Genomic DNA, 19,046 nt, shown 5'->3' with positions numbered 1-19,046 from the left:
TTGCTGATTTCAATTGTCAAAGAAGAAGGATGAGAGAAACTTGGAAGGCAGCAATCAAAAGAATGTGGAAAGCAGTAAGCAAGAATGAGATTTCCCCTTTTTTTCATCATTTTCAAAATCACTCTAAAACATGCTTTTTAATATAAAAATTACTGAAATTACTTTCGATATGTTTTGGGGAGTGATTAATCATAACCCATAAAGGAAAGAATGACATAAATTTGTTGATGAGTTTTTATCTAGGACTTAAAATAGAGTCAGATCCAATTGAAGTGTAAGAAAAGTTGTGATTAATAGGTGGCCCATGTGAGGTAGTTCTATTCTGAGCCATTTCTTGACATTTAATCAGTTGTTTCACCACATCACTAATATCAGGCCTTTGTGCTGAAGTTGAGAGTGTGCAACACAAAGCTAGCTCCATAAATTTTGTTGCTGAACAGATTTCAATGCACCCTTCTAATCTTTGATCCACAATGCTTTGGCTGTTTCCTTCTACAATCAAAGGCTTTGCCCAATCCACTATGTGTATCTCATTTCCTGTACCACTCTTTATGATGACTGGTTTTCCGGTTATCAGCTCAAATAACACAATCCCAAAACTGTAAACATCACTTTTCTTGCTGAAGTTTCCACATAAATGTATCCTGCAACACCTTTCTATGTCTCAGTTTTCTTCTTTTTAGTGTCTAATAGTATAACGAACAAAATAGGCATTTTGAAAGTATGAAGACCAAAATGAACAAAAGGTAAGGGTAGAGGAACCACATTTTAAAAATACTGGGACAAAAGAATCAAAATACTGTTTAAACTAGTCAATTTAATACTTGATACTTACGTGGGATCGACATATCCAAAGGTGCCAGCAGGGCGAGTGGCCAAATGAGTATCATTTTCATTTGCAAATATCCTGGAGAGTCCAAAATCTGATATTTTAGCCTGCATTTTTTCATTCAATAGGATATTTGAAGTCTTCATATCTCTGTGAAGTATAGGTGGCTTGCAACAATTGTGCAAATATTCCAACCCTGCAGTTGTTAATTATATGTCACAAACTAAAAGGGTAAGTAGAAAAAGAAAAGTATGAACTAATACGTTTTGTTTTATTTATAATATACACCTTGTGCTGCATCAAGTGCAATTTGGAGTCTTTGCTTCCAACTCAAAACTGTTGTACTTGAATCTGCAAAAAGTTGTAAAGAAAATCATCTTATGGTCACAAACACGAAAGCCCGAAATCAGTATTTGATTTCAACCCTAAGAATTGGGTTGATATGGATCCTCTTGAAATCAAAGCTGTTGACAAATAAATACTTTTGAAACTCCAGTGAATTGGAATCATAAACTGCATGAGTATGTGAACTCCTGATTTTATAAATCCTCCAAAATTAATTATTAAAACAGTATTATAAATACCAGAGAGATGTTTTCGTAGATTTCCATTAGCCATAAATTCATAAATGAGAGCCTTATTCTCAGCCTCATCACAGTAACCAATGAGCGAAACCAAATTTCTGTGATGAACAATGGTCAATATTTCAGCCTGCCATTTGAGAACACAATATATCACATTTTAGTTACTTGAGTCCCATTTCATAACCATTAATTAAGCTTATAAATACTACTTCAACCTACAAGTATCATTATTTTACCATCCACTTTGTACCAATGTTTTAAGAAACCAAGTTAAGTTTTGAATACTAAAAAAAAAACAATTTAGAATTTGACTAAGAATTCAAGTACTTTTGGTGAAAACCATAATTGAAAAATAAGGAGTAAACCAGCAGAGATTTCAAAAACTTAAAACTAAAAATGAAATTGTTACCAAACAACGTAAAAAGAACCGAAACCTCTGCTTTGAATTCTTTAGTGCCTTGCCGTGACGATGCAGACAGCAACTTGACAGCAACTTGAATTTTGTCACTCAGTACACCTAAATATACTTTTCCAAATCCTCCTTCTCCTATAGAAGTTTTCAAGTTATCTGTTATAACCAATATCTCAGAGTAGTGAACCTGTTGGTTCTTTGATTTAAGCAATCTTTCTTGGATTGATCTTTTGAGATGTTCTGCAACATGGAAAATCAACACATTTTGGTTAATTCTGAACCTTTAAAAACCACTCATGATTCAGGAAATCTTGATCCTTTTTTACCTCAGTTGCATTGTTTTTTACTTCAAATGTGCTGGAATTAACAAAGTACAGAAACAAAAGCAAGTGAAATGAGAGATTTACCTCTTTGTTTTCTTCTTTTGTAGAGCACGAGAGTAACCATTAGGATAGGTAAAAGCACAGCTATAATAGTTGAGAGAATTATAAGAACCAAGTACTTGTTCTTCTTGTTATCGCATTTAAGTGATGTACAAAGATCTGGATTTTCACCAACACTTACACAAGCAAAAGACATATCAGGTTTAACCAAAAGAACTTTCATTCGTCTTTTCTGTTGGTGTTAGTCATTTAATATAAGAATGCTGTAGGCCGGTTTGGAATGGTTTTTTTTCTTTGTACTTAAAAATATTTTTTTTGCACTTACAGACATATTTTTAGCACTTGATTAGTTGTTTCAAACAGGCCTTTACATAGACAACGTTATAGTAAAGAAAACAAAACAAAAAACATGAGAAGTAACTTAATGTCTGTTTGGATTGACTTTTCAAAAGTTTAAAAATATATTTTTGTTAAAATACTTTTTAATTAAGTCCTTGAAAATTCATTCCAAACCAGCCCTTAGAATGAAGTGTAGGGGAAATAACCTTAAAGTGAGTGATTTAGCTTCAGCCCTTTGCATGAGAACTTCAGGAACTGAGCCTGTTAGCTTGTTTCCGGTTAAAATGCTGCAAAATAATAGAGACTAGGAGGTTGATGGCCTTCAATTTTCATCTTGAGTTTCATGTTCTAGATGTCAGCACTAAAACCAAAAAACTTACAGAACTCTTAAATTTGGAAAATTTGTTAAGAACTCTGGCAGCTCTCCAGTCAACTCATTGTGGGACAAGTCCCTGATAGAGAACAAAGTTATGGAAGTTTTGAAGAAATCAACTAATATGGATAGGACCAAACATTTAAAAAGAAATGGATAGAAAAGAGTATTGAAATTAGAATGTAAAACTGCAAAACTCAAACCACTTCCAGAGGCCTGATTTCTTCTTAAAACTACCAAAACCCAAAGCACTTCGACAAACTGTTTTACTAATCACACTTATGCTCTTCTCATACCCTAATAATATCTCTAATGTAAATCCATACTAAGAATCATAACAGAGAAACACTTACAGAGTTCGCAACATTGTCAGATTTGATATGTAAGAAGATATTTCACCTGTTAATCCACTTGCTGACAGATTCCTGTACACAAGATTTTGCATTTTCTCATGAATTAATGTAATCCAACCCTTTAAAATATTTGCTTCATAAAATACTTGCACATACAAGTAAATGATTCTTGGAGCAGTTGCATTACTACAATTCAATCCACTCCAAGGGTATTTCATTGGCACACAAGGATCTCCTTGCCAATCCCTCTTTATCCCATAAGTTGACTTGATTTTGGTAATTGCATTCACTAATGATCCAAAGAAAAATCACGTTAGTATTCATTAACTTTCAATAAACTCAAAGAGTGCATTTAAAGAAGCATACCATCTCCTTGATTTGTTTCCAACTCTATTATGTCTTTCACATAATATACCTCGAACGCATTGATGATGGGAGGAAGGGTTGCGTTGTTGGTTGAAATGAAAGAAAATAAATGTAAATTTGAGGCATTCAATGGATCTTTGTTGGAAACAGTTAGTGTGGACAAGTAACTTGGAATTAGAGGACCATAAAAAAAATTCTCATTATGAGTGATATTGAACACTCTACTCTGGTTAGGTTGAAGCTCAACAACCTCAGAAAAGTGCATAAACACATAATATTCAGATGAGTTTTTTGTATTCAAACTAATATCCTTTACAGTGGAAGCAGTTTTCATCACAATGGATGGCACTTTGTAATTGTTCTCCTCAACAGCACCTGTTGTGGCACTGGCTGTAACTGGTTCTTGCCCGTAGTAGTTAACCGTCGACCAAATGCGATCATAAACATCGTAAGGGTATCTTTAAGAAAGAGCAGACACAGAAACAAAGCAATTTAAGTCAGTATGAAATTTTATTTCTGCAAAAATAGTGCTTGAATACCTGTATTCTTCCTTATCTGATAGGCCGAAATCAAATCGAGACTGAAGCGATAAGGATCTTGAAACTGTTTGATAAGTGGTGTTGAGTAAAGGTCTAAATTCTAAGGATGAAATAATTGGCACTCCATTCCCTATATTGATCAAACACATATGGACTTCATTTGAGGAGGTAATATGTATGAGCTCAATGGAAGGTTCCAAGTGAGTGTCAGTGAAGTTTACTCTTTCCCATAAGCTATTCCCAATATAGATATCAAATGCTGGAAGCATATCCAGGCCGTCGTAATTCTCGTACAAGAAACTCGCTCGAATCAAATATTTAGAACCATTTACAATGCTTACATTATAGCAGTTTCTGATTCCTTGAGGGAAGCTTCTAAGACTCCTCATTTGCCTTGGAAATGGAGCATTATCAGCTCCCATTCTCGAACCTATGCTTTCACTTACTCCACTTTTTACGAAGGGTGCATCAGAAACATAGCTAATATTATTTGTAATTTCAGTATACATTGTATCTTCTGGTGATCCACAATCTAAGCTAATGAAACCTAAGAAACAAAAAACATATCATCAAATTACTCATCAACTCAAAAGCGTGAAGCAATGAATTACGATATATTCTGATATATCAATACTTTAACTCTTTCCTCAACTTCCTACTTTGATACAAAGTTAAATCACCGATCAACCCAAAAATTTAAGATGATGGATCAGAATAAAATATATTATTACTTTTAACAAAAATAGTTCAACCTTCTCTGAGTCTCTTTATTTATATATATAAATAATGAAAGTAAGCTGGAGAATTTTGTTTACCTGATTGATCCGAAGCTTGAAGAGGAAGTAGAAGAGTCAATGTGAGTGCCAAAGCACTTGGGAAAAAAACAGAGAAGAAATGGGTTGATGCTCCCATTATCAACCTCTTTATGTTGGGTATATGTCTTAGGGTGCATTGATTGGTGAGAATTCATCAGAAAACACCCATTTTTTCAGGTTGAGACATAAATGGTAAGCTTGTAATGATAATGTAAAGTCAACACAAGAGGAATTCCCTTTACAGAAAGGGAGATTGGAGAAGTTAAATTAAGTACTTTGGGCACATGGGATGGGATACCTTTGACTTTATATCAACAAGTTTAATTGGATTAATAGAATTTTTAAGTCCTTAATGATTTTATGACCGTTATTAATGTATGACCAAAGTTTTAGTTCAACTTACAATCATCTACCGCTTACATTTCATATGTTTTCCTTTTCTGTTGAAAACTTTGAACTTTTAAAAGAAACTTTCAATTTGGCAACACCAATCTCTTTTAAACAACTATTATATATAAATTTGAAGTTCCATCTACTAGATCTTTGAACTTTGAACTGTCATTACTGTGCCTAATATTGGAAGTAAGTCAATTTTAAAAAATTTGAAGATCTAAGAACTGCATCTATAATTTAAATATTTTATGGTCCAAATAGACAAACTTAAACTTCAAGAACTAAATTTATAATTCCATTCTACTATTTCATGGTTTTTGGTCCGATTTAGAGTGAGGGTTTCTTTCCTGTTTCTTTTTCCTTTAGAATGCAACAAGGGAAGGGAGATTCTTAACAAATAAATAATAATAATACATATATGAGACTATGTTAATTATAGGTGTGATTCTCCTATGAGTTGGAAATTTATTGATTCATTTGTAAATTTATGGACTAATCTATGCTGATTTATATATCAGATTTTCAATTGTCAATATATCGTCAATGTTTTGAACATATAAACTATATATCATCAAGCATTACATTTTTTCTCCACGTTGGAGATTTAGGAAATATATCAATTAATAATAATCCTTTCCGGTCGATAATTTGTTTGATAGAAATATTAAAAGAAAAAGAAAAATAAAAAGATTTCTCTCCCCATTTTTATTTGACTAGAAATTCAAATGTTTGTTTAACAAAACAAGATTAAATTGTCAACAAAATCCTAGATCAACTGGTATAAGTTTACGCCGATGAATAGAAATTCATTATTTGAATCCTCCTACCTCAATTTGTACAATTTTAAAAGTTAAAATGTTATCAAATGAAGCTTAAGCTTTCAAATTGAATTTGTCGTAAGTTCAAACTCTTAAAAATACCTTCATCCACTATTATAAATTTAGTCGGCGACCCTTGATATCTTTGAAAATTCACGAACTACATAGATACAAAATTTTGATTACAAATTAGATCCGATAGGTTAAATTTTACAAATTTCAACTTCATTGAAGAAGGATTGAAAGTTGAGGACCTATTATACAGATTTGAAAGTTTGGATAATCCTCACAGTTCAACTCAATCAAAAAAGAATGAATTGTTTAATTATTTTTATCTAGGACTGAACACCGATTCAGAACCAATTGAATTATAAGAGAACTCCTCAATTCTGTGTGATGTGATTTGTGGCATGTTTGGCATTTTGTCTTGAACCATCTTCAAACATTCAATGAGTTGTGACACAACATCACTCATGTCGGGCCTTTCAGCTGTAGTAGGCAATGTACAAGACAGAGCCAACTCCACAAATTTTCCAACAGAACAACTTTCTGCCGTATCTTCTAACCTTGGATCAACAATGTTTTGGATATTGCCTTCTTCAATGAAAGGCTTAGCCCAGTCCACGATGTGTATGTTGTACTCACCCTTGATTATGGCAGGTTGCCCAGTCACCAACTCAAACAACACAACCCCAAAGCTGTAAACGTCACTTTTCTTGGTGAAGTTCCCAGACAAATGAATCCTGCAATACGTTTATATGTTTTTAAATTCTTTAGTTTGTGTAAACGAGGAGTTTTTCTTATTCCCAAACAGGAAATAGAGAATCTGACCGTTTCAACATTGAAATTTGCTTGAATAGTATGAAAAAACAGGTTAAGGTGTAAATATAGTCATTACAATTTCACGGTTGTGTAGATTTTGAACCCAAGGACATATTGTTTATACCTTATAGAACATATCCTATTAAAGTATGGTCATAGTAGTATTGTCCATTTTATTATGAATTATACTGAATGAACATGATGCTTTCAATGTCGTGATTGTTGATACTTACAAAGGGTCGACATATCCGAAAGTGCCAGCAGGACATGTGGACAAATGAGTATCACTTTCATTTGCAAATACCCTGGACAGTCCAAAATCTGATATTTTTGCTTGCATTCTCTCATTCAACAAGATATTTGAAGTTTTCATATCTCTGTGAATTATAGGTGGCTTGCAACCACTGTGTAAATATTCTAACCCTGCAATTTGTTTACTAGATTTCACAAACTAGAAGTGTAAAGAAAAAAAATATGAACTTATGAACTAATAAGCTCCTATGTTAATTAAAATAACCTTGTGCTGCATCAACTGCAATTTGGAGCCTTTCCATCCAACTCAAGGCCTTTGTGTTTGGATCTGTATCAGGAAAAGGGGAGAAATCATCTTATATAGTCGACCAACCATCAGGATACATACATACATATATTCTAGAGCAAAATCCTTTGTACGACAATTACCAGATAGATGCTTGCGTAGATTTCCGTTAGGCATGAATTCATAGATGAGTGCCTTATTCTCAGCCTCATCACAGTAACCAATGAGAGAAACTAGATTTCTATGATGAACAATGGTTAATATTTGAGCCTGCATTTGCATAATGTATCAGATATTAGTGCACTTTGTAAAAAGTTACAACCAAAATTTGAAGTATTGAAAAACTGAACCTCTGCTTTGAATTCGTTGGAGCCTTGTCGTGAAGATGCAGACAGAAGTTTGATAGCAACTTGGGTTTTATCACTCAGTGTACCGTAGTACACTTTTCCAAACCCTCCTTCCCCAATAGTTGTCTTCAAGTTATCTGAGATAAGGAGTATCTCTGAATATCTAACTTGACGGTTTTTTGATTTAAGCAACCTTTCTTCGATCTCTCTTTTGAGATTCTCTGCAACAAGGAAAATACACAGATTTTGGTACATTTACACCTTCAAAGTCAACCATCACTTGAGAACTCTTTTCCCTGTTTGCCTCAGTTACATTGTATTTACTTAAAATATGAGGCCATCAGTAATCCAAAGATATATGTTAAAAGCATAAATAAATTATGGAACCTGAAGCTGAAGAAATAAGAGAAATACCTCTTTGTCGTCTCCTTTTGTATATTACCAAAGCAAACACTACGATAGGTAGGAGCACAGCAAGTATACAGGCGATGATTATAAGAGCCAAGTACTTCTTCAAATTGTAAGGACATTTAAGTGATGTACAAAGATCTGGATTTTCACCAACACTAGTACAAGCAGAAGAAAATGTCAGGCGTAACCAAATGGATTTTCATTTGTGTTTTCTATTAATCATTTAGTATTAAAACATTAAGGCTGCTTAATGAAAATTTGGCTTTTTTAAAAAAAAAATTGAAAACTAAACTTATAACCTATAAGTTTCTTTGTTGTCAACTACCCTTTTTTTCTAACCACCGTAAGAAATAAGACAAAATATGAAAATCATAGTAAAGAAATTTAGATGGAGCTATGGAAATGAGCATAAATTTGAAAAGCTTAGAAGTAAAAATGAAATAGTTATTAAACAAGGCCTAGATTATAAGGTGAGAAAGTGAGAAATAACTTAGAATAAAGCGAAGGGAAGTGAACTTTGTTACATAGCTAACCTTAATATAAGCGATCCAGCTTCAGCCCTTTGCAATAAAGCCTTGGGAACTGAGCCTGTGAATTTGTTGCTGGTTAAATTACTGCAGACATAGACAATCTTTAGTTTCCTCCTAGAATTTCATTTTCAGGATGTCTATATTAAAGTTAAGAAACTTACAGGTTTCTTAAATTTGGCAAATTTACTAAAAATTCTGGCACCTCTCCTGTCAACTCATTATTGGACAAGTCCCTGATAGAGAACAGAATATTAATTTGGCATAAAATTGGTATCCATTAACTTTTCTTGTTCTTTAAATCCCTTTTTGGTCCTAATTCCATTTGATAATACTATTACATAAAAGAATAACTCTAGATGGACGCTTACAATGATGTTATTTCTCGGAGATTCGCGATTGAAGCAGGAATTTTTCCTGTCAAGTTGCTTGAGCTCAGGTTTCTGCTTAAAAGACAAAAGAGAGAAACGAGGCATTTATTTTAACAGATGCAATCACATGAGCAAGAGAACATTGGTCAACTTGAACATTTTCCTAAACTACAAAAAAGAAAATGAATGTGCACCAAGAGTCCAGGACTGTTAAATGGGGCTCTGAGTTTGAGATTTATAAGTCATGAACAGTTTAAATTCACGCTTTGTAGCAGGTTTTGATGGCCTAAGAGGGCACTCACATTGAGAGGATGTTTGATGCGCTACTGTTGCTGCAGGTTAAGCCAGACCATGACAATTCACTTGGAAAACATGGATCACCTTCCCAGTTTCTGATCAATTTGAATGCTCCCTTGACACCCATCATAGCATCAGCTATTGTTTCCGGTGGCAAACAGAAGATCAAATGAAAATAAGTTGAGAGAAAAAAAAAAAACAAGATGATGCCATATTCATAATTTTGAGACGACCCTTCCTAAGTTTAGTACTTTGAAATTATCACATGTCAAGAAAGGTGATTCTAATCCACCAGCTAATCTGGTAGCATCCTTTCTTAGAAACAAGCAGTCGATGTGCTCCATCATCTTAAGTAACAGCAAGCACACACACAAAATAATATTAGGAATTTAGGAAGCAAAGACAAGAACAGAAGATGTGTACCCTCAACAGGAACGGTTGATGCATTTCGCATATCTTTAGCAGCATATATCTCAAAGCCATTCAGTAGCGGAGGGAGGTCTGATCCCTCGGCAGCAGAAATTGAAAATTGCAGCTGGCCTGCATTATCTGGGGTGCCATTTAGACTGAGAGATAGGGGCTTCAAGTAATCAAGTGTAGCATTTGTTGTTGCATTTCGTTGGCCAGTCAAATCAACCTTCAATCTCCTCTTTTTCCCTACAAGCTTCTCAATCTCAGCAAAGTGGAAGTAAACATAAAACTGTGCACTGGAAGATTGGGTTTCCCAGAAATAGATCAAGGAGCAAGAGGCATTCTGTTCCTTTGCAGCAGTTCTCAGCATTGTATCTGGTATTTTATATGCATCATTATTTCCCTGGCTTATGCTAGAGTTTGTGACACTGGAATTCAGTGTGTCAACGTTCAAGGGGTTCCAAATTCGATCATAAACATCAGCTGGATATCTAGTTAACAAAAAATGGTAAAAGCAACAACTTCAAAACAAATTACATTTGTTCCACAACATTAATCGACTAACACTCAGTTTATTACATAGAACAAGGAGAGCTGAACTACATGAACAAATGCAAGTTACCTTAAATTTGATCTTCCACCAATGTCTAAACGTTGCATCGTTACGAGTGCCCTGGCAGGGGTTCGATAAATGGTATTATCTAGATGTCGTAACTCCAATGTTGAAATGTAAGGCACCCCTTTGCTAGTGTTGAAAAGACAGACAGTAATGTAATCTGTGGAAGGGGTATAAAGAGTCTCTACATATCCATTGTCCCAGTCCACTGTCCACCACAGATTGGACCCAAGGTATAAATCAAAAATAGGGGTAGTGTTTTTTCTATCATAATTTCCATATAGAAACGAAGCTCGAATCAAGTAAGTGTTGTCCTTTCCATTTTCAGGTTTTAGGACATAACAATTCCTTCTCCCTTCAGGAAAGCTTCTCACATTTTTTAACTGTGGCCGAAGATTTCTAGAGATGTTAGGGGACACTGGCTGGTTGATTCCTGTATCTACAAAGTCTCTATCGGATTTATACAAGATGCCATTATCCATATAATCTTCATTTGCTCCACAGTCAATGCTAATGAAACCTAAGTACAAAGTGTTTGAGAGAAGGAAACCAATAAGATATACTTTTTCCAATTTACAAGTAAAGGTCCAAAAGGCAAAAACAGATCCAAAGTTAATTGAATTATTAATTAGGTTTAAGGTAGAAAATATTCTTATAAATAATGTTTAAAGATGGAAAAGTTCATATTAACAATTCCATCCCTCAGTTTGTGAAACTCAAAAACTATAAACTCTACCTGGGCACGTGACACCTTGTGCCCAGTGTTTCATTCCATGTAACTTCTTTTTTTCTCTCCATAGTGGAATGGGAGTATATGGCATGTAACTTCTTTTTCGTCAAGAAGAAGAGAATTTTGTATGAAATATGGATGATCCAAATTGATATTGTCATTTGGCCCAAAATCTGGAAGTATGGATGTACAACTTTTTTTATTTCTATGCGAGCTCCTTTTCCATTCCTTTCATTCACAAGGTCATTTTCTCCAAGTGCTCGCCGCTCTGAGAAAAAAGTGCTGAGAAGTGGTTTGTGACATCAACAAAAAGTACTCATTCATTATTTTCAAAAAATGGGTCAAATCAAATGACATGTCAACCGTGAAGTTTGGTCATGAGTGCAAAAATCTGGGAGAAGAAACCGGAATCCATTTACAGTTTAAAAGGAAAGAATGAAAGTAAAATTAAGAATCGGTGAAGAGACTTGGTATGTTTTAGTGTTAGTCAACCAAATCACCTGAAGGGGTATCTGAAGCAAGATTCCGAGCACCATATGCATACCCAGCAGCCAGTTTAGAGTTGAAGAGAATAGTGAAGAGGCAGAAGAAGATGAAGCAAGATTTGAATAAAAGACAAATTTTGGTGCTTGGAAATTTGTGGCCATTTCCAACGTAATCCATAGTTACTAATGGAAGCAGGACATTGAAGAAGCAAAAAAATCCTAAAGATTATGAACTTAGCCTAACAATCAACAATGAAAGAAAGGTCCCCTGTCCCCACAAGCAGGCTGTGCTTTCAAAAATTCAATGGGTGGCCATCAACGACAGGCTCAAAAAGAAGAAGAAGAAGAAGAAGAAGACAGAAACAAGTAATAATAATAAATAAAAGAGAAGAAAACCGCGTCAAACTCAAATAGGAAAGGACATATGGCATATGGCATATGGTGGAGACTTTCAATTAGAGTAAGTAAAAAGGAATAGTCTTCTCTTCTAACGAAAACAAACATTATTTTAAAAAGATGGATGCCACTTCAAACTTGACAACCATGCCTCTACCCAAAAGAAGAAGAAAAAGAAAAGGTTGAAAATGGTAATATTGTTGTAAGGTTAACAGGAAAAGTAAATAGGTAAGGAAATAATGTGAGGGTGATGAAAGGGAGGGGGTAACTTGGAGATGTAGAAGAAGAAGAAGAAGAAGAAGAATAGAAAGTGAGGGGGAGGAAGCAACGGCGTAATAAACTAAATTGAAGGGAAGCCAAGCATGTGGGCCACCACCTACACCAAGACCAACAGGAAAAAGATTTCGAAAAGTCAGTTTCTAACCTTTTAGACTAAAAAAGTCTTTGGAGTGAGAGTATAGGTGGATAACCTGAACTTCCGTAAAAATGAAATAATAAGTTCCGTTGCCGGGAATCGAACCCGGGTCTCCTGGGTGAAAGCCAGATATCCTAACCGCTGGACGACAACGGATTTTTGTTATTTGTAACTAAGATTTTATTTCTTAACCTCAATTTTCTATATTTATTATACCAATTAGTAATCCTTAATTATATAGCCTATGAAAATTAAACTTGATTACATTATTGTTATTTATTAGGGCAAGATTATTTTTAATCAAATATGAAAAATATATATAAAAAAAAAATATTCAAGCAAGCAATTGTGTTGGGAAGTGATTAATAGATTACTAAAACATAGATACCATAGAAAAAGAACAAAATTAATTATAATAAAATAAAAATAATAGAGCGGTCAATGGAGGGCATGAAACGAAATCCAATAATAAATAAATAAATGAAATTAGAAAAAAGTGAAAATATAGCCTTCAAGTCAACGTACTTGAGAGAATTTGAGTGAATGTATTAATAATTTAAATTTAGAGGGATATTTAAGCGTAGGGAATGAGTCAAGGAAGGGTGTGGTTGGGGTGTTGTAGTTCCAGAGAAGCATTGAGTGGGAAAAGTAAATAGAAAGAGGACAATTGAGTTGGTTGAGTCTAATTATGGCGATGGCCTTCCTCTTTGCTAAAATATGAAAGTAAAGTTGAATATTCTTATGCATCTGGTTCTATGGTGTAGTGGTTAGCACTCTGGACTTTGAACCCAGCGACCTGGGTTCGACTCCCGGTAGGACCTTTTTTTGTTTTTTTCTTTTTTTGTTTTGCAAGAAAAATTCATATATGATTTAGATTAACAAATTTGTTGTTCAAAATTCTGCTCGGTTCATATTGTATGTATTAGAAAATGAAAATTTGAATTAGTGAATTGTTTTTTAATTTTTCGATTTCAAAGAAGATAGAAAATATTTTTTTCCCAGTTCAAATTATTTTTTTTTTCTATTTTTTAAAAATGTTGGTTGTTGTTTTGTGTATATTGTGATGCTAAAAAATAGTTCCGGGCATTAGCTCCTAGCTATAATAATCAAAGTAAATTGTAAGTTTCAATCTTCTGACTTGAAAAAAAGAAACAAGAAAACAAAAATGTACAAATCAGGGGTATACACACACGTCATGACAACTACTATATATTATTTTGTGTTTTGAAGGTAAAAATGAAACTCAATCACCTAAGATTAGGACCAACATTAAACTCGGCTGAAATTGTTGAAGAAAACTCATAGCTTTCTGAAAGTGTTCTCATCTCCACTGCCAAACACTCCTTGAGCTCCTCCAAAACAACACTAATGTCAGGCCTTTGGTCACCATTTGGTTTGGTGCATGCCATGCCTACCTCGGCCATTCTCCGAGCTGAGTTATGGTTATATTCTCCTTTTATTCTCACGTCAACCACATCTTCAATCTTCCCTTTCTTCATTATTGGAGCAACCCAATCTAGAAGGTGAACATTATTTCCATTGTAGCTTCTTGTTATTGCAGTGGAGCCAGTGATCAACTCAAATAAGATTATACCGAAGCTATATACATCACTTTTCTTAGTTAAATGTCCAAGCGTTTGGCTTCTGAAAACATCAAAAATAAAATCAAATTACCATCAATTTTAAGACATCGTGTGTAGAAGATGAAACTCTATTTTATTGAAGTACTTACTCAGGATCGAAGTACCCTGGTGTTCCAGCTAATCGTGTTAACATTTCAGATTGATTTTCAACTTGGAAAGTTCTAGACAATCCAAAATCAGCTATTTTGGCTTGCATCATATCATCTAATAGTATGTTGGCAGGTTTTAAATCTCTGTGGATTATTGTTGGCTTGCAACCATTGTGTAGATAATCAAGTCCTGAAACATCCACGGAAGAGGAAGAAAAGAAAATAATCAAAAGAAGAATAATAATAACGAAGAAGAAAGGCGAGAAAGTAGAAGGTTGAAGATAATGGTAACCGTGTGCTGCATCCACTGCAATTTGAAGTCTTTCATTCCAACTCAGAACGTCTGCGTTTGCCTCTGTAGCCAAGACGATTCTATTAATTCTAGTTTAAATTAACCTCATTTGCAAGTTTTCGGAATATTTGTCTCGAGACTTCAAACAAATTTAGGGTTCTAGGATTTTCATTGAAATTCTATTAGGATAGACGTTAAGACTTAAAGTGAAATTACTCGAGATATGAGGTTCCAAGTATCTGATCATATATTACTGCTATATCTTTCATATTTTGATACTATTCCAGTTCTTTTTGGGTTGTTTCTGATTAACAAATCAGAAAGTGAAATTTCATCGTAAAACACGATTACCAGATAAACGTTGCCGCAAATTTCCATTGACCATGTATTCATAAATGAGGGCCTTGGTGTTACCCTCGTCGCAATATCCAACAAGAGAAACCAAGTTTCTGTGATGAACAATCATTAAGAGTTCCGCCTAAAGCATTATCATATGAATTCAATCAGAATTGAAAAAACAGAAAGAAAATATTCAATAATTGTTTAAAACATATATTATTTATAACCTCAGTTTGAAATTCTCTATAGCCCTGCTTTGATGTTGATGAGAGCAGCTTAACAGCAACCAGAGTTTTATCTTTCAAAACACCTTTATATACTTTTCCAAATCCTCCTTCTCCAATGATGTCTCTGAAATTATTTGTAATACTCACGACTTCAGAGTAACTGTACTCCCGATGTTTTTGCTTCAGCGAAATTTTCTCTTCCCTCGAATTCTCCGAATTCTCTACAAAATATAATCCACAAGACATATTCACAAGCAGATATTTCCTCTCTAGATTCTCTTTAAGGCCCAATACTTATCATCAAACACAAAAGCAGCATCAAGAAGTGACATAACTTACTTTTCTTGCTTCTCTTATAAATTAAAAGCAAGACCAAGGCTATAATTAGGATGACGCCTCCTACTACAGCAATGATGATAGGAAGAACAGGAACTTTCTTTTTCTTTTTCTTGCAAGGAGGTGACAAACAGAGTTCTGGATTATCATCCACTCTGCATTCAACAAGAGGAAGAAGCGAATGGTGAGAATCTAACAAAATAGAAGAAAGGGGCAAGAAGAATATGTGAATTTCTCGTAGAGTTTAAGGGAATACAATCAGTGATACCTCAAATCCAAAACTCTATCTTTAGATTTCACAAGAAGTCCTTCTGGAACTGTGCCACCAAGATTATTACCGGTTAAATCGCTGCAAGAAAATGATCAAAAGATAATCAGTAATCCAATCAATTATACTGATCCTATCTTGCAAAATGTTTTACTTGCAATTGAGAATTGAAGATTAGAAAAGTTAATATTTTACAGGATTTTCAAAAGAGGTAGTTGTGCTAGAAATTCTGGAAGTAATCCACTTAAGTTATTGTAGGATAAATCCCTATAAGACAAAAAAGCAGGCTGAGGATTAGAATCAAGAATTCAATTTCATGTAATCTTAAACAGTGAAGCACGTACAGAGTCTCCAATTGAGTGAGATTCATGATGGAAAATGGGATCCCTCCTGTTAAATTACTCCTACTCAAGTTCCTGCTTTCCCAGAAATTATTACATCAGAAATTATTTGAATATTTACCGACAAGATCAAGTTTGTTGTGTTAAAATGAAGCACTCACAGTGAAATGATCCTAGGAGGATTACGGTGGCTGCAGTTTAAACCACTCCATATAGAAAATTCAGGCAAACATGGATCTCCCTGCCAGTCACTGTTCAATAGCTTGAACGTATTCTTTATGTCCATTACAGCATTAACTAACATATAGACAAAAAACAACGCAAACACTTATATAAAGACAATAATATTAATGTAATGAACAAGAATTGAAGAATGAAATGAAGAAACATACCGTCCTGTGAGAATGTAGGTGAATAAGAGAGGTTTGCGAAGTAAAAAACCTCAAACCCATTGATAATGGGAGGAAGTTTCGAACCGGAAGCAGCGGAAATCCGCAAGTAATTCTCTTCATTAAGATTAATAGGGATACCAGCCGAAGTTGTGCATATGGTTCGTGGTACGAGATACTGGAGAATTACAGATGGTGCAATGGTGTAGATGTCATTCAACACGATACTTATTTCTCGAATCGTTCCAGAACTTAACTTCTCAATCTCAGCAAAATGAAAGCAGAAGTATATTGTAGGGCTGGAGTCGTAAGGGAACCACTCATAGACGAAAGGAATACTGGAATTTAGGGTTCCATAAGCGGTTTTCAACATCGATGCTGGTATTTTGTAGGGATCATTACTATTCTGCGTGATGCTCCCGTCTGTCTGAATCTTCTTCAACCACGGTAAATTGAAGTCATCATCATACGTTGCCCAGATTCGATCATCAACATCCTGTGGATATCTATTGAAGAAATGGAATAATTCTTAAAATTAAGGAGGTTGAAACAAAGAATTAGGGCAGTCCAGTCAAATGAATTACCTGAGTCTATAATCGCCGCCAACATCGCGTCGAGTCGACAAGACCATGAACTGATGGGGATCGGTGCGATAAACAGAGTTATCCAAGGGGCGTAATTCCAAGGTAGAAATATAAGGGACTCCATTCCCAATATTGACAAGGCATACGTCTATGTAATCTGTGGGAGGCACGTAAATGGCCTCCGTTCTAGTATCGTTGTATATGATCGTGCTCCACAAATTAACGCCGACGTAGATGCTGAATACAGGTGTGGTGTTTTTGCCGTCGTAATTGCCATAGACGAAAATGGCTCTGATCAAGTAATTGTTGTTTCTGCCGGAATCTGGGCGGAGAGTGTAGCAGTTCTTGACGCCGTGGGGAAAACTTCTTAGGTGTCTGTATTGAAGACGATAATCATCGGCAATGTCTGAGGAAATCTGACCGATAACTCCTGAATTGATGAGATTTGTATCTGATTTGTATGGAAATCCACTTTCGGAGTCAACGGAATCAACAACTCCGCCACAGTCGATGCTAATGAAATCTTCAAACAAACTCAGAGCGCCAAATTTCAAATACAATGTAATTTATATAAAAAATATCAAATTCGCGATTTTTTCTATTTTTAAAAAGACTCTTTTATATACATACATGTGTGTGAATATGGTAATGAAAAATGCATAAAAATAATGTTCAGATACACATTGTTCGTAAAACTTAGACTTCATCCATGATAGATATTGATCGATGGACCGACATCAACAAACCCTATGTATTAGTGTTTGTTATGATCTATTAATAAAATTTGATTAAAAATTTGGCTTGTTTTAAATTACGGAAAATATTAACTATACCCTAATCTATTAATTTAAACTTTGAATCGATAATTTTACCAAGTTAGATCATAAGTTTATCAATTTTTTAGTACAACTTTGGGGTGCTTGATTCTATAAATAAGAACATGTATTATTTTGTTTATTAAAGCGCACAGGAAACAATAATTTAAACTATTTTTACAGCGATCCTAATCATCTCATAAATAAAATTAATCATCCAGAGTTAATTAACACCATCTCGATAGAGTTTCGTTTTTCTTGTAATCACTTGTAAGAGATGTTTGGCAAGTCAATGTTAAATAATTGAGTTTTACTATGAAATTTTGCACATTTCATGAGGTATTTCTTTTATTTTTCGGAAATTTAATATCTAATTTTATATTTTATAAGTTTGCACCCTCAATCAAAGACTTTTTACTCAACATATTAACTCTAAGCTTCCAAACTCTAATTCAAAACCATAAAGTTTGCTTTTGTCAAAATCGACAAACACACCGCTTAAAATTGATTGAAAATTTTAGAGAGAAATGAAAATCAAAATTGTTGTCTTTTTCTTCTTCTTTTGAAATATAGGTAAAAGTTCAAATACTAAAAAACCTATCTATAAAAGTTATAGAAAAACAATTCTACTTTTTAAAAGAAAAATTTTAAATATAAAAAAAATTGACAAACTATTTAAACTTCATAAAACAAAACAACTAAAATAAGTTTCATTAGCATTGATCTCCGATCTACATTTCTCTTATCAGAAAATAAAAATCAGAACCTGAATTATTATCATAGGCTTAATATCGAGTTTTTATAAAAAGAAATGATAAAATTAATTTAAAGATTTTTTATAATTATTTTGTTACCTTTGGGAGCATTATCGTCGGCATGAAGGCATTGAAAGTGGAAGCCAAAGCCAATTCCCAAAAGAAATAGAGACACCACAGACACCAAATTCATTTCTAAAACCCTATGCTTTTAATTGCATAATTCCTTATTCTTAATCCTTCTTTATAATAATTATAATCCAAACAATTCAGTGTTCTAATCATTACTAGTTGCAATTGGAATTTTCATTGACATTTGACATTTTCCTATAAACTTCTTTATATATAAAAAAAACTTATCCAAAAAATTATAGGTGTTAGATGAGTTTCTAAGTAAG

The 19,046-nt window shown here is 34.0% G+C and overlaps 3 protein-coding genes and 2 non-coding genes across 7 annotated transcripts; 1 reads left to right on the top strand and 4 right to left on the bottom strand.

Annotated features, from left to right (window-relative positions):
* Nucleotides 1–184: 184 nt before the first annotated feature.
* Nucleotides 185–5,239, bottom strand: LOC103500768 (putative leucine-rich repeat receptor-like protein kinase At2g19210). The gene is made up of 13 exons (XM_051082943.1): nucleotides 4,994–5,239; nucleotides 4,179–4,725; nucleotides 3,640–4,097; nucleotides 3,430–3,562; nucleotides 3,274–3,345; nucleotides 2,928–2,999; nucleotides 2,712–2,834; nucleotides 2,233–2,384; nucleotides 1,848–2,065; nucleotides 1,414–1,540; nucleotides 1,118–1,180; nucleotides 836–1,025; nucleotides 185–644 (listed from the first exon to the last, which is right to left on the bottom strand). Exons 1-13 carry the CDS (start codon nucleotides 5,088–5,090, stop codon nucleotides 236–238), a joined length of 2,661 nt encoding a protein of 886 aa, XP_050938900.1. The 5' UTR covers nucleotides 5,091–5,239; the 3' UTR covers nucleotides 185–235.
* A 1,107-nt stretch (nucleotides 5,240–6,346) lies between these two features.
* LOC103500770 (probable LRR receptor-like serine/threonine-protein kinase At1g05700) lies at nucleotides 6,347–12,251 on the bottom strand. 3 transcript variants are annotated; one of them, XM_008464176.3, is made up of 14 exons: nucleotides 11,775–11,912; nucleotides 11,281–11,542; nucleotides 10,551–11,064; nucleotides 9,941–10,419; nucleotides 9,523–9,655; nucleotides 9,221–9,292; nucleotides 9,014–9,085; nucleotides 8,856–8,936; nucleotides 8,326–8,477; nucleotides 7,915–8,132; nucleotides 7,708–7,834; nucleotides 7,544–7,606; nucleotides 7,260–7,449; nucleotides 6,347–6,947 (listed from the first exon to the last, which is right to left on the bottom strand). In XM_008464176.3, exons 2-14 carry the CDS (start codon nucleotides 11,363–11,365, stop codon nucleotides 6,536–6,538), a joined length of 2,598 nt encoding a protein of 865 aa, XP_008462398.1. In that variant the 5' UTR covers nucleotides 11,366–11,542; nucleotides 11,775–11,912; the 3' UTR covers nucleotides 6,347–6,535. The 3 variants fall into 3 exon arrangements, with proteins under 3 accessions (XP_008462398.1, XP_008462396.1, XP_050948048.1); XM_008464174.3 differs by lacking the exon at nucleotides 11,281–11,542 and having other exon boundaries at nucleotides 11,775–12,227; XM_051092091.1 differs by lacking the exons at nucleotides 6,347–6,947; nucleotides 11,281–11,542 and having other exon boundaries at nucleotides 7,306–7,463; nucleotides 11,775–12,251.
* Nucleotides 12,252–12,654: 403 nt separating this feature from the next.
* On the bottom strand, nucleotides 12,655–12,726 carry TRNAE-UUC (transfer RNA glutamic acid (anticodon UUC)). The gene has a single exon. It is a non-coding gene; the product is annotated as a tRNA-Glu (tRNA).
* A 593-nt stretch (nucleotides 12,727–13,319) lies between these two features.
* On the top strand, nucleotides 13,320–13,391 carry TRNAQ-UUG (transfer RNA glutamine (anticodon UUG)). Its single transcript has one exon. It is a non-coding gene; the product is annotated as a tRNA-Gln (tRNA).
* A 291-nt stretch (nucleotides 13,392–13,682) lies between these two features.
* LOC103500767 (putative leucine-rich repeat receptor-like serine/threonine-protein kinase At2g19230) lies at nucleotides 13,683–18,841 on the bottom strand. The gene is made up of 13 exons (XM_008464172.3): nucleotides 18,748–18,841; nucleotides 17,079–17,601; nucleotides 16,498–17,000; nucleotides 16,267–16,402; nucleotides 16,109–16,180; nucleotides 15,960–16,031; nucleotides 15,765–15,845; nucleotides 15,500–15,651; nucleotides 15,161–15,381; nucleotides 14,946–15,072; nucleotides 14,595–14,657; nucleotides 14,303–14,492; nucleotides 13,683–14,214 (listed from the first exon to the last, which is right to left on the bottom strand). The coding sequence occupies exons 1-13, from the start codon at nucleotides 18,839–18,841 to the stop codon at nucleotides 13,818–13,820; spliced, it is 2,631 nt and encodes an 876-aa protein (XP_008462394.2). The 3' UTR covers nucleotides 13,683–13,817.
* Between the last annotated feature and the right edge of the window lie 205 nt (nucleotides 18,842–19,046).

Source organism: Cucumis melo, chromosome 1 (assembly GCF_025177605.1).
Source record: "Cucumis melo cultivar AY chromosome 1, USDA_Cmelo_AY_1.0, whole genome shotgun sequence".
NCBI lineage: Eukaryota > Viridiplantae > Streptophyta > Magnoliopsida > Cucurbitales > Cucurbitaceae > Cucumis > Cucumis melo.
This window is presented reverse-complemented; position numbering and strand designations above follow the sequence as displayed.

Excerpts from the sequence above, each read along its gene's own strand:
- LOC103500770 (XM_008464174.3), bottom strand. The coding sequence starts at position 11,937 with ATGGATTACGTTGGAAATGGCCACAAATTTCCAAGCACCAAAATTTGT. Across the intron at positions 9,656-9,940 it reads ATCAACCGTTCCTGTTGAGG|CTGATGCTATGATGGGTGTC; the intron begins GTACACATCTTC and ends CGGAAACAATAG. Across the intron at positions 8,133-8,325 it reads CAAAAGGAGACGACAAAGAG|AGAATCTCAAAAGAGAGATC; the intron begins GTATTTCTCTTA and ends TCCTTGTTGCAG.
- LOC103500768 (XM_051082943.1), bottom strand. The coding sequence starts at position 5,090 with ATGGGAGCATCAACCCATTTCTTCTCTGTTTTTTTCCCAAGTGCTTTG. Across the intron at positions 4,726-4,993 it reads TCAAGCTTCGGATCAATCAG|GTTTCATTAGCTTAGATTGT; the intron begins GTAAACAAAATT and ends TTTGTTTCTTAG. Across the intron at positions 3,563-3,639 it reads GGAAACAAATCAAGGAGATG|TGAATGCAATTACCAAAATC; the intron begins GTATGCTTCTTT and ends TTGGATCATTAG.
- LOC103500767 (XM_008464172.3), bottom strand. The coding sequence starts at position 18,841 with ATGAATTTGGTGTCTGTGGTGTCTCTATTTCTTTTGGGAATTGGCTTT. Across the intron at positions 17,001-17,078 it reads GGCGGCGATTATAGACTCAG|ATATCCACAGGATGTTGATG; the intron begins GTAATTCATTTG and ends TTTCTTCAATAG. Across the intron at positions 15,382-15,499 it reads TTATAAGAGAAGCAAGAAAA|AGAATTCGGAGAATTCGAGG; the intron begins GTAAGTTATGTC and ends TATATTTTGTAG.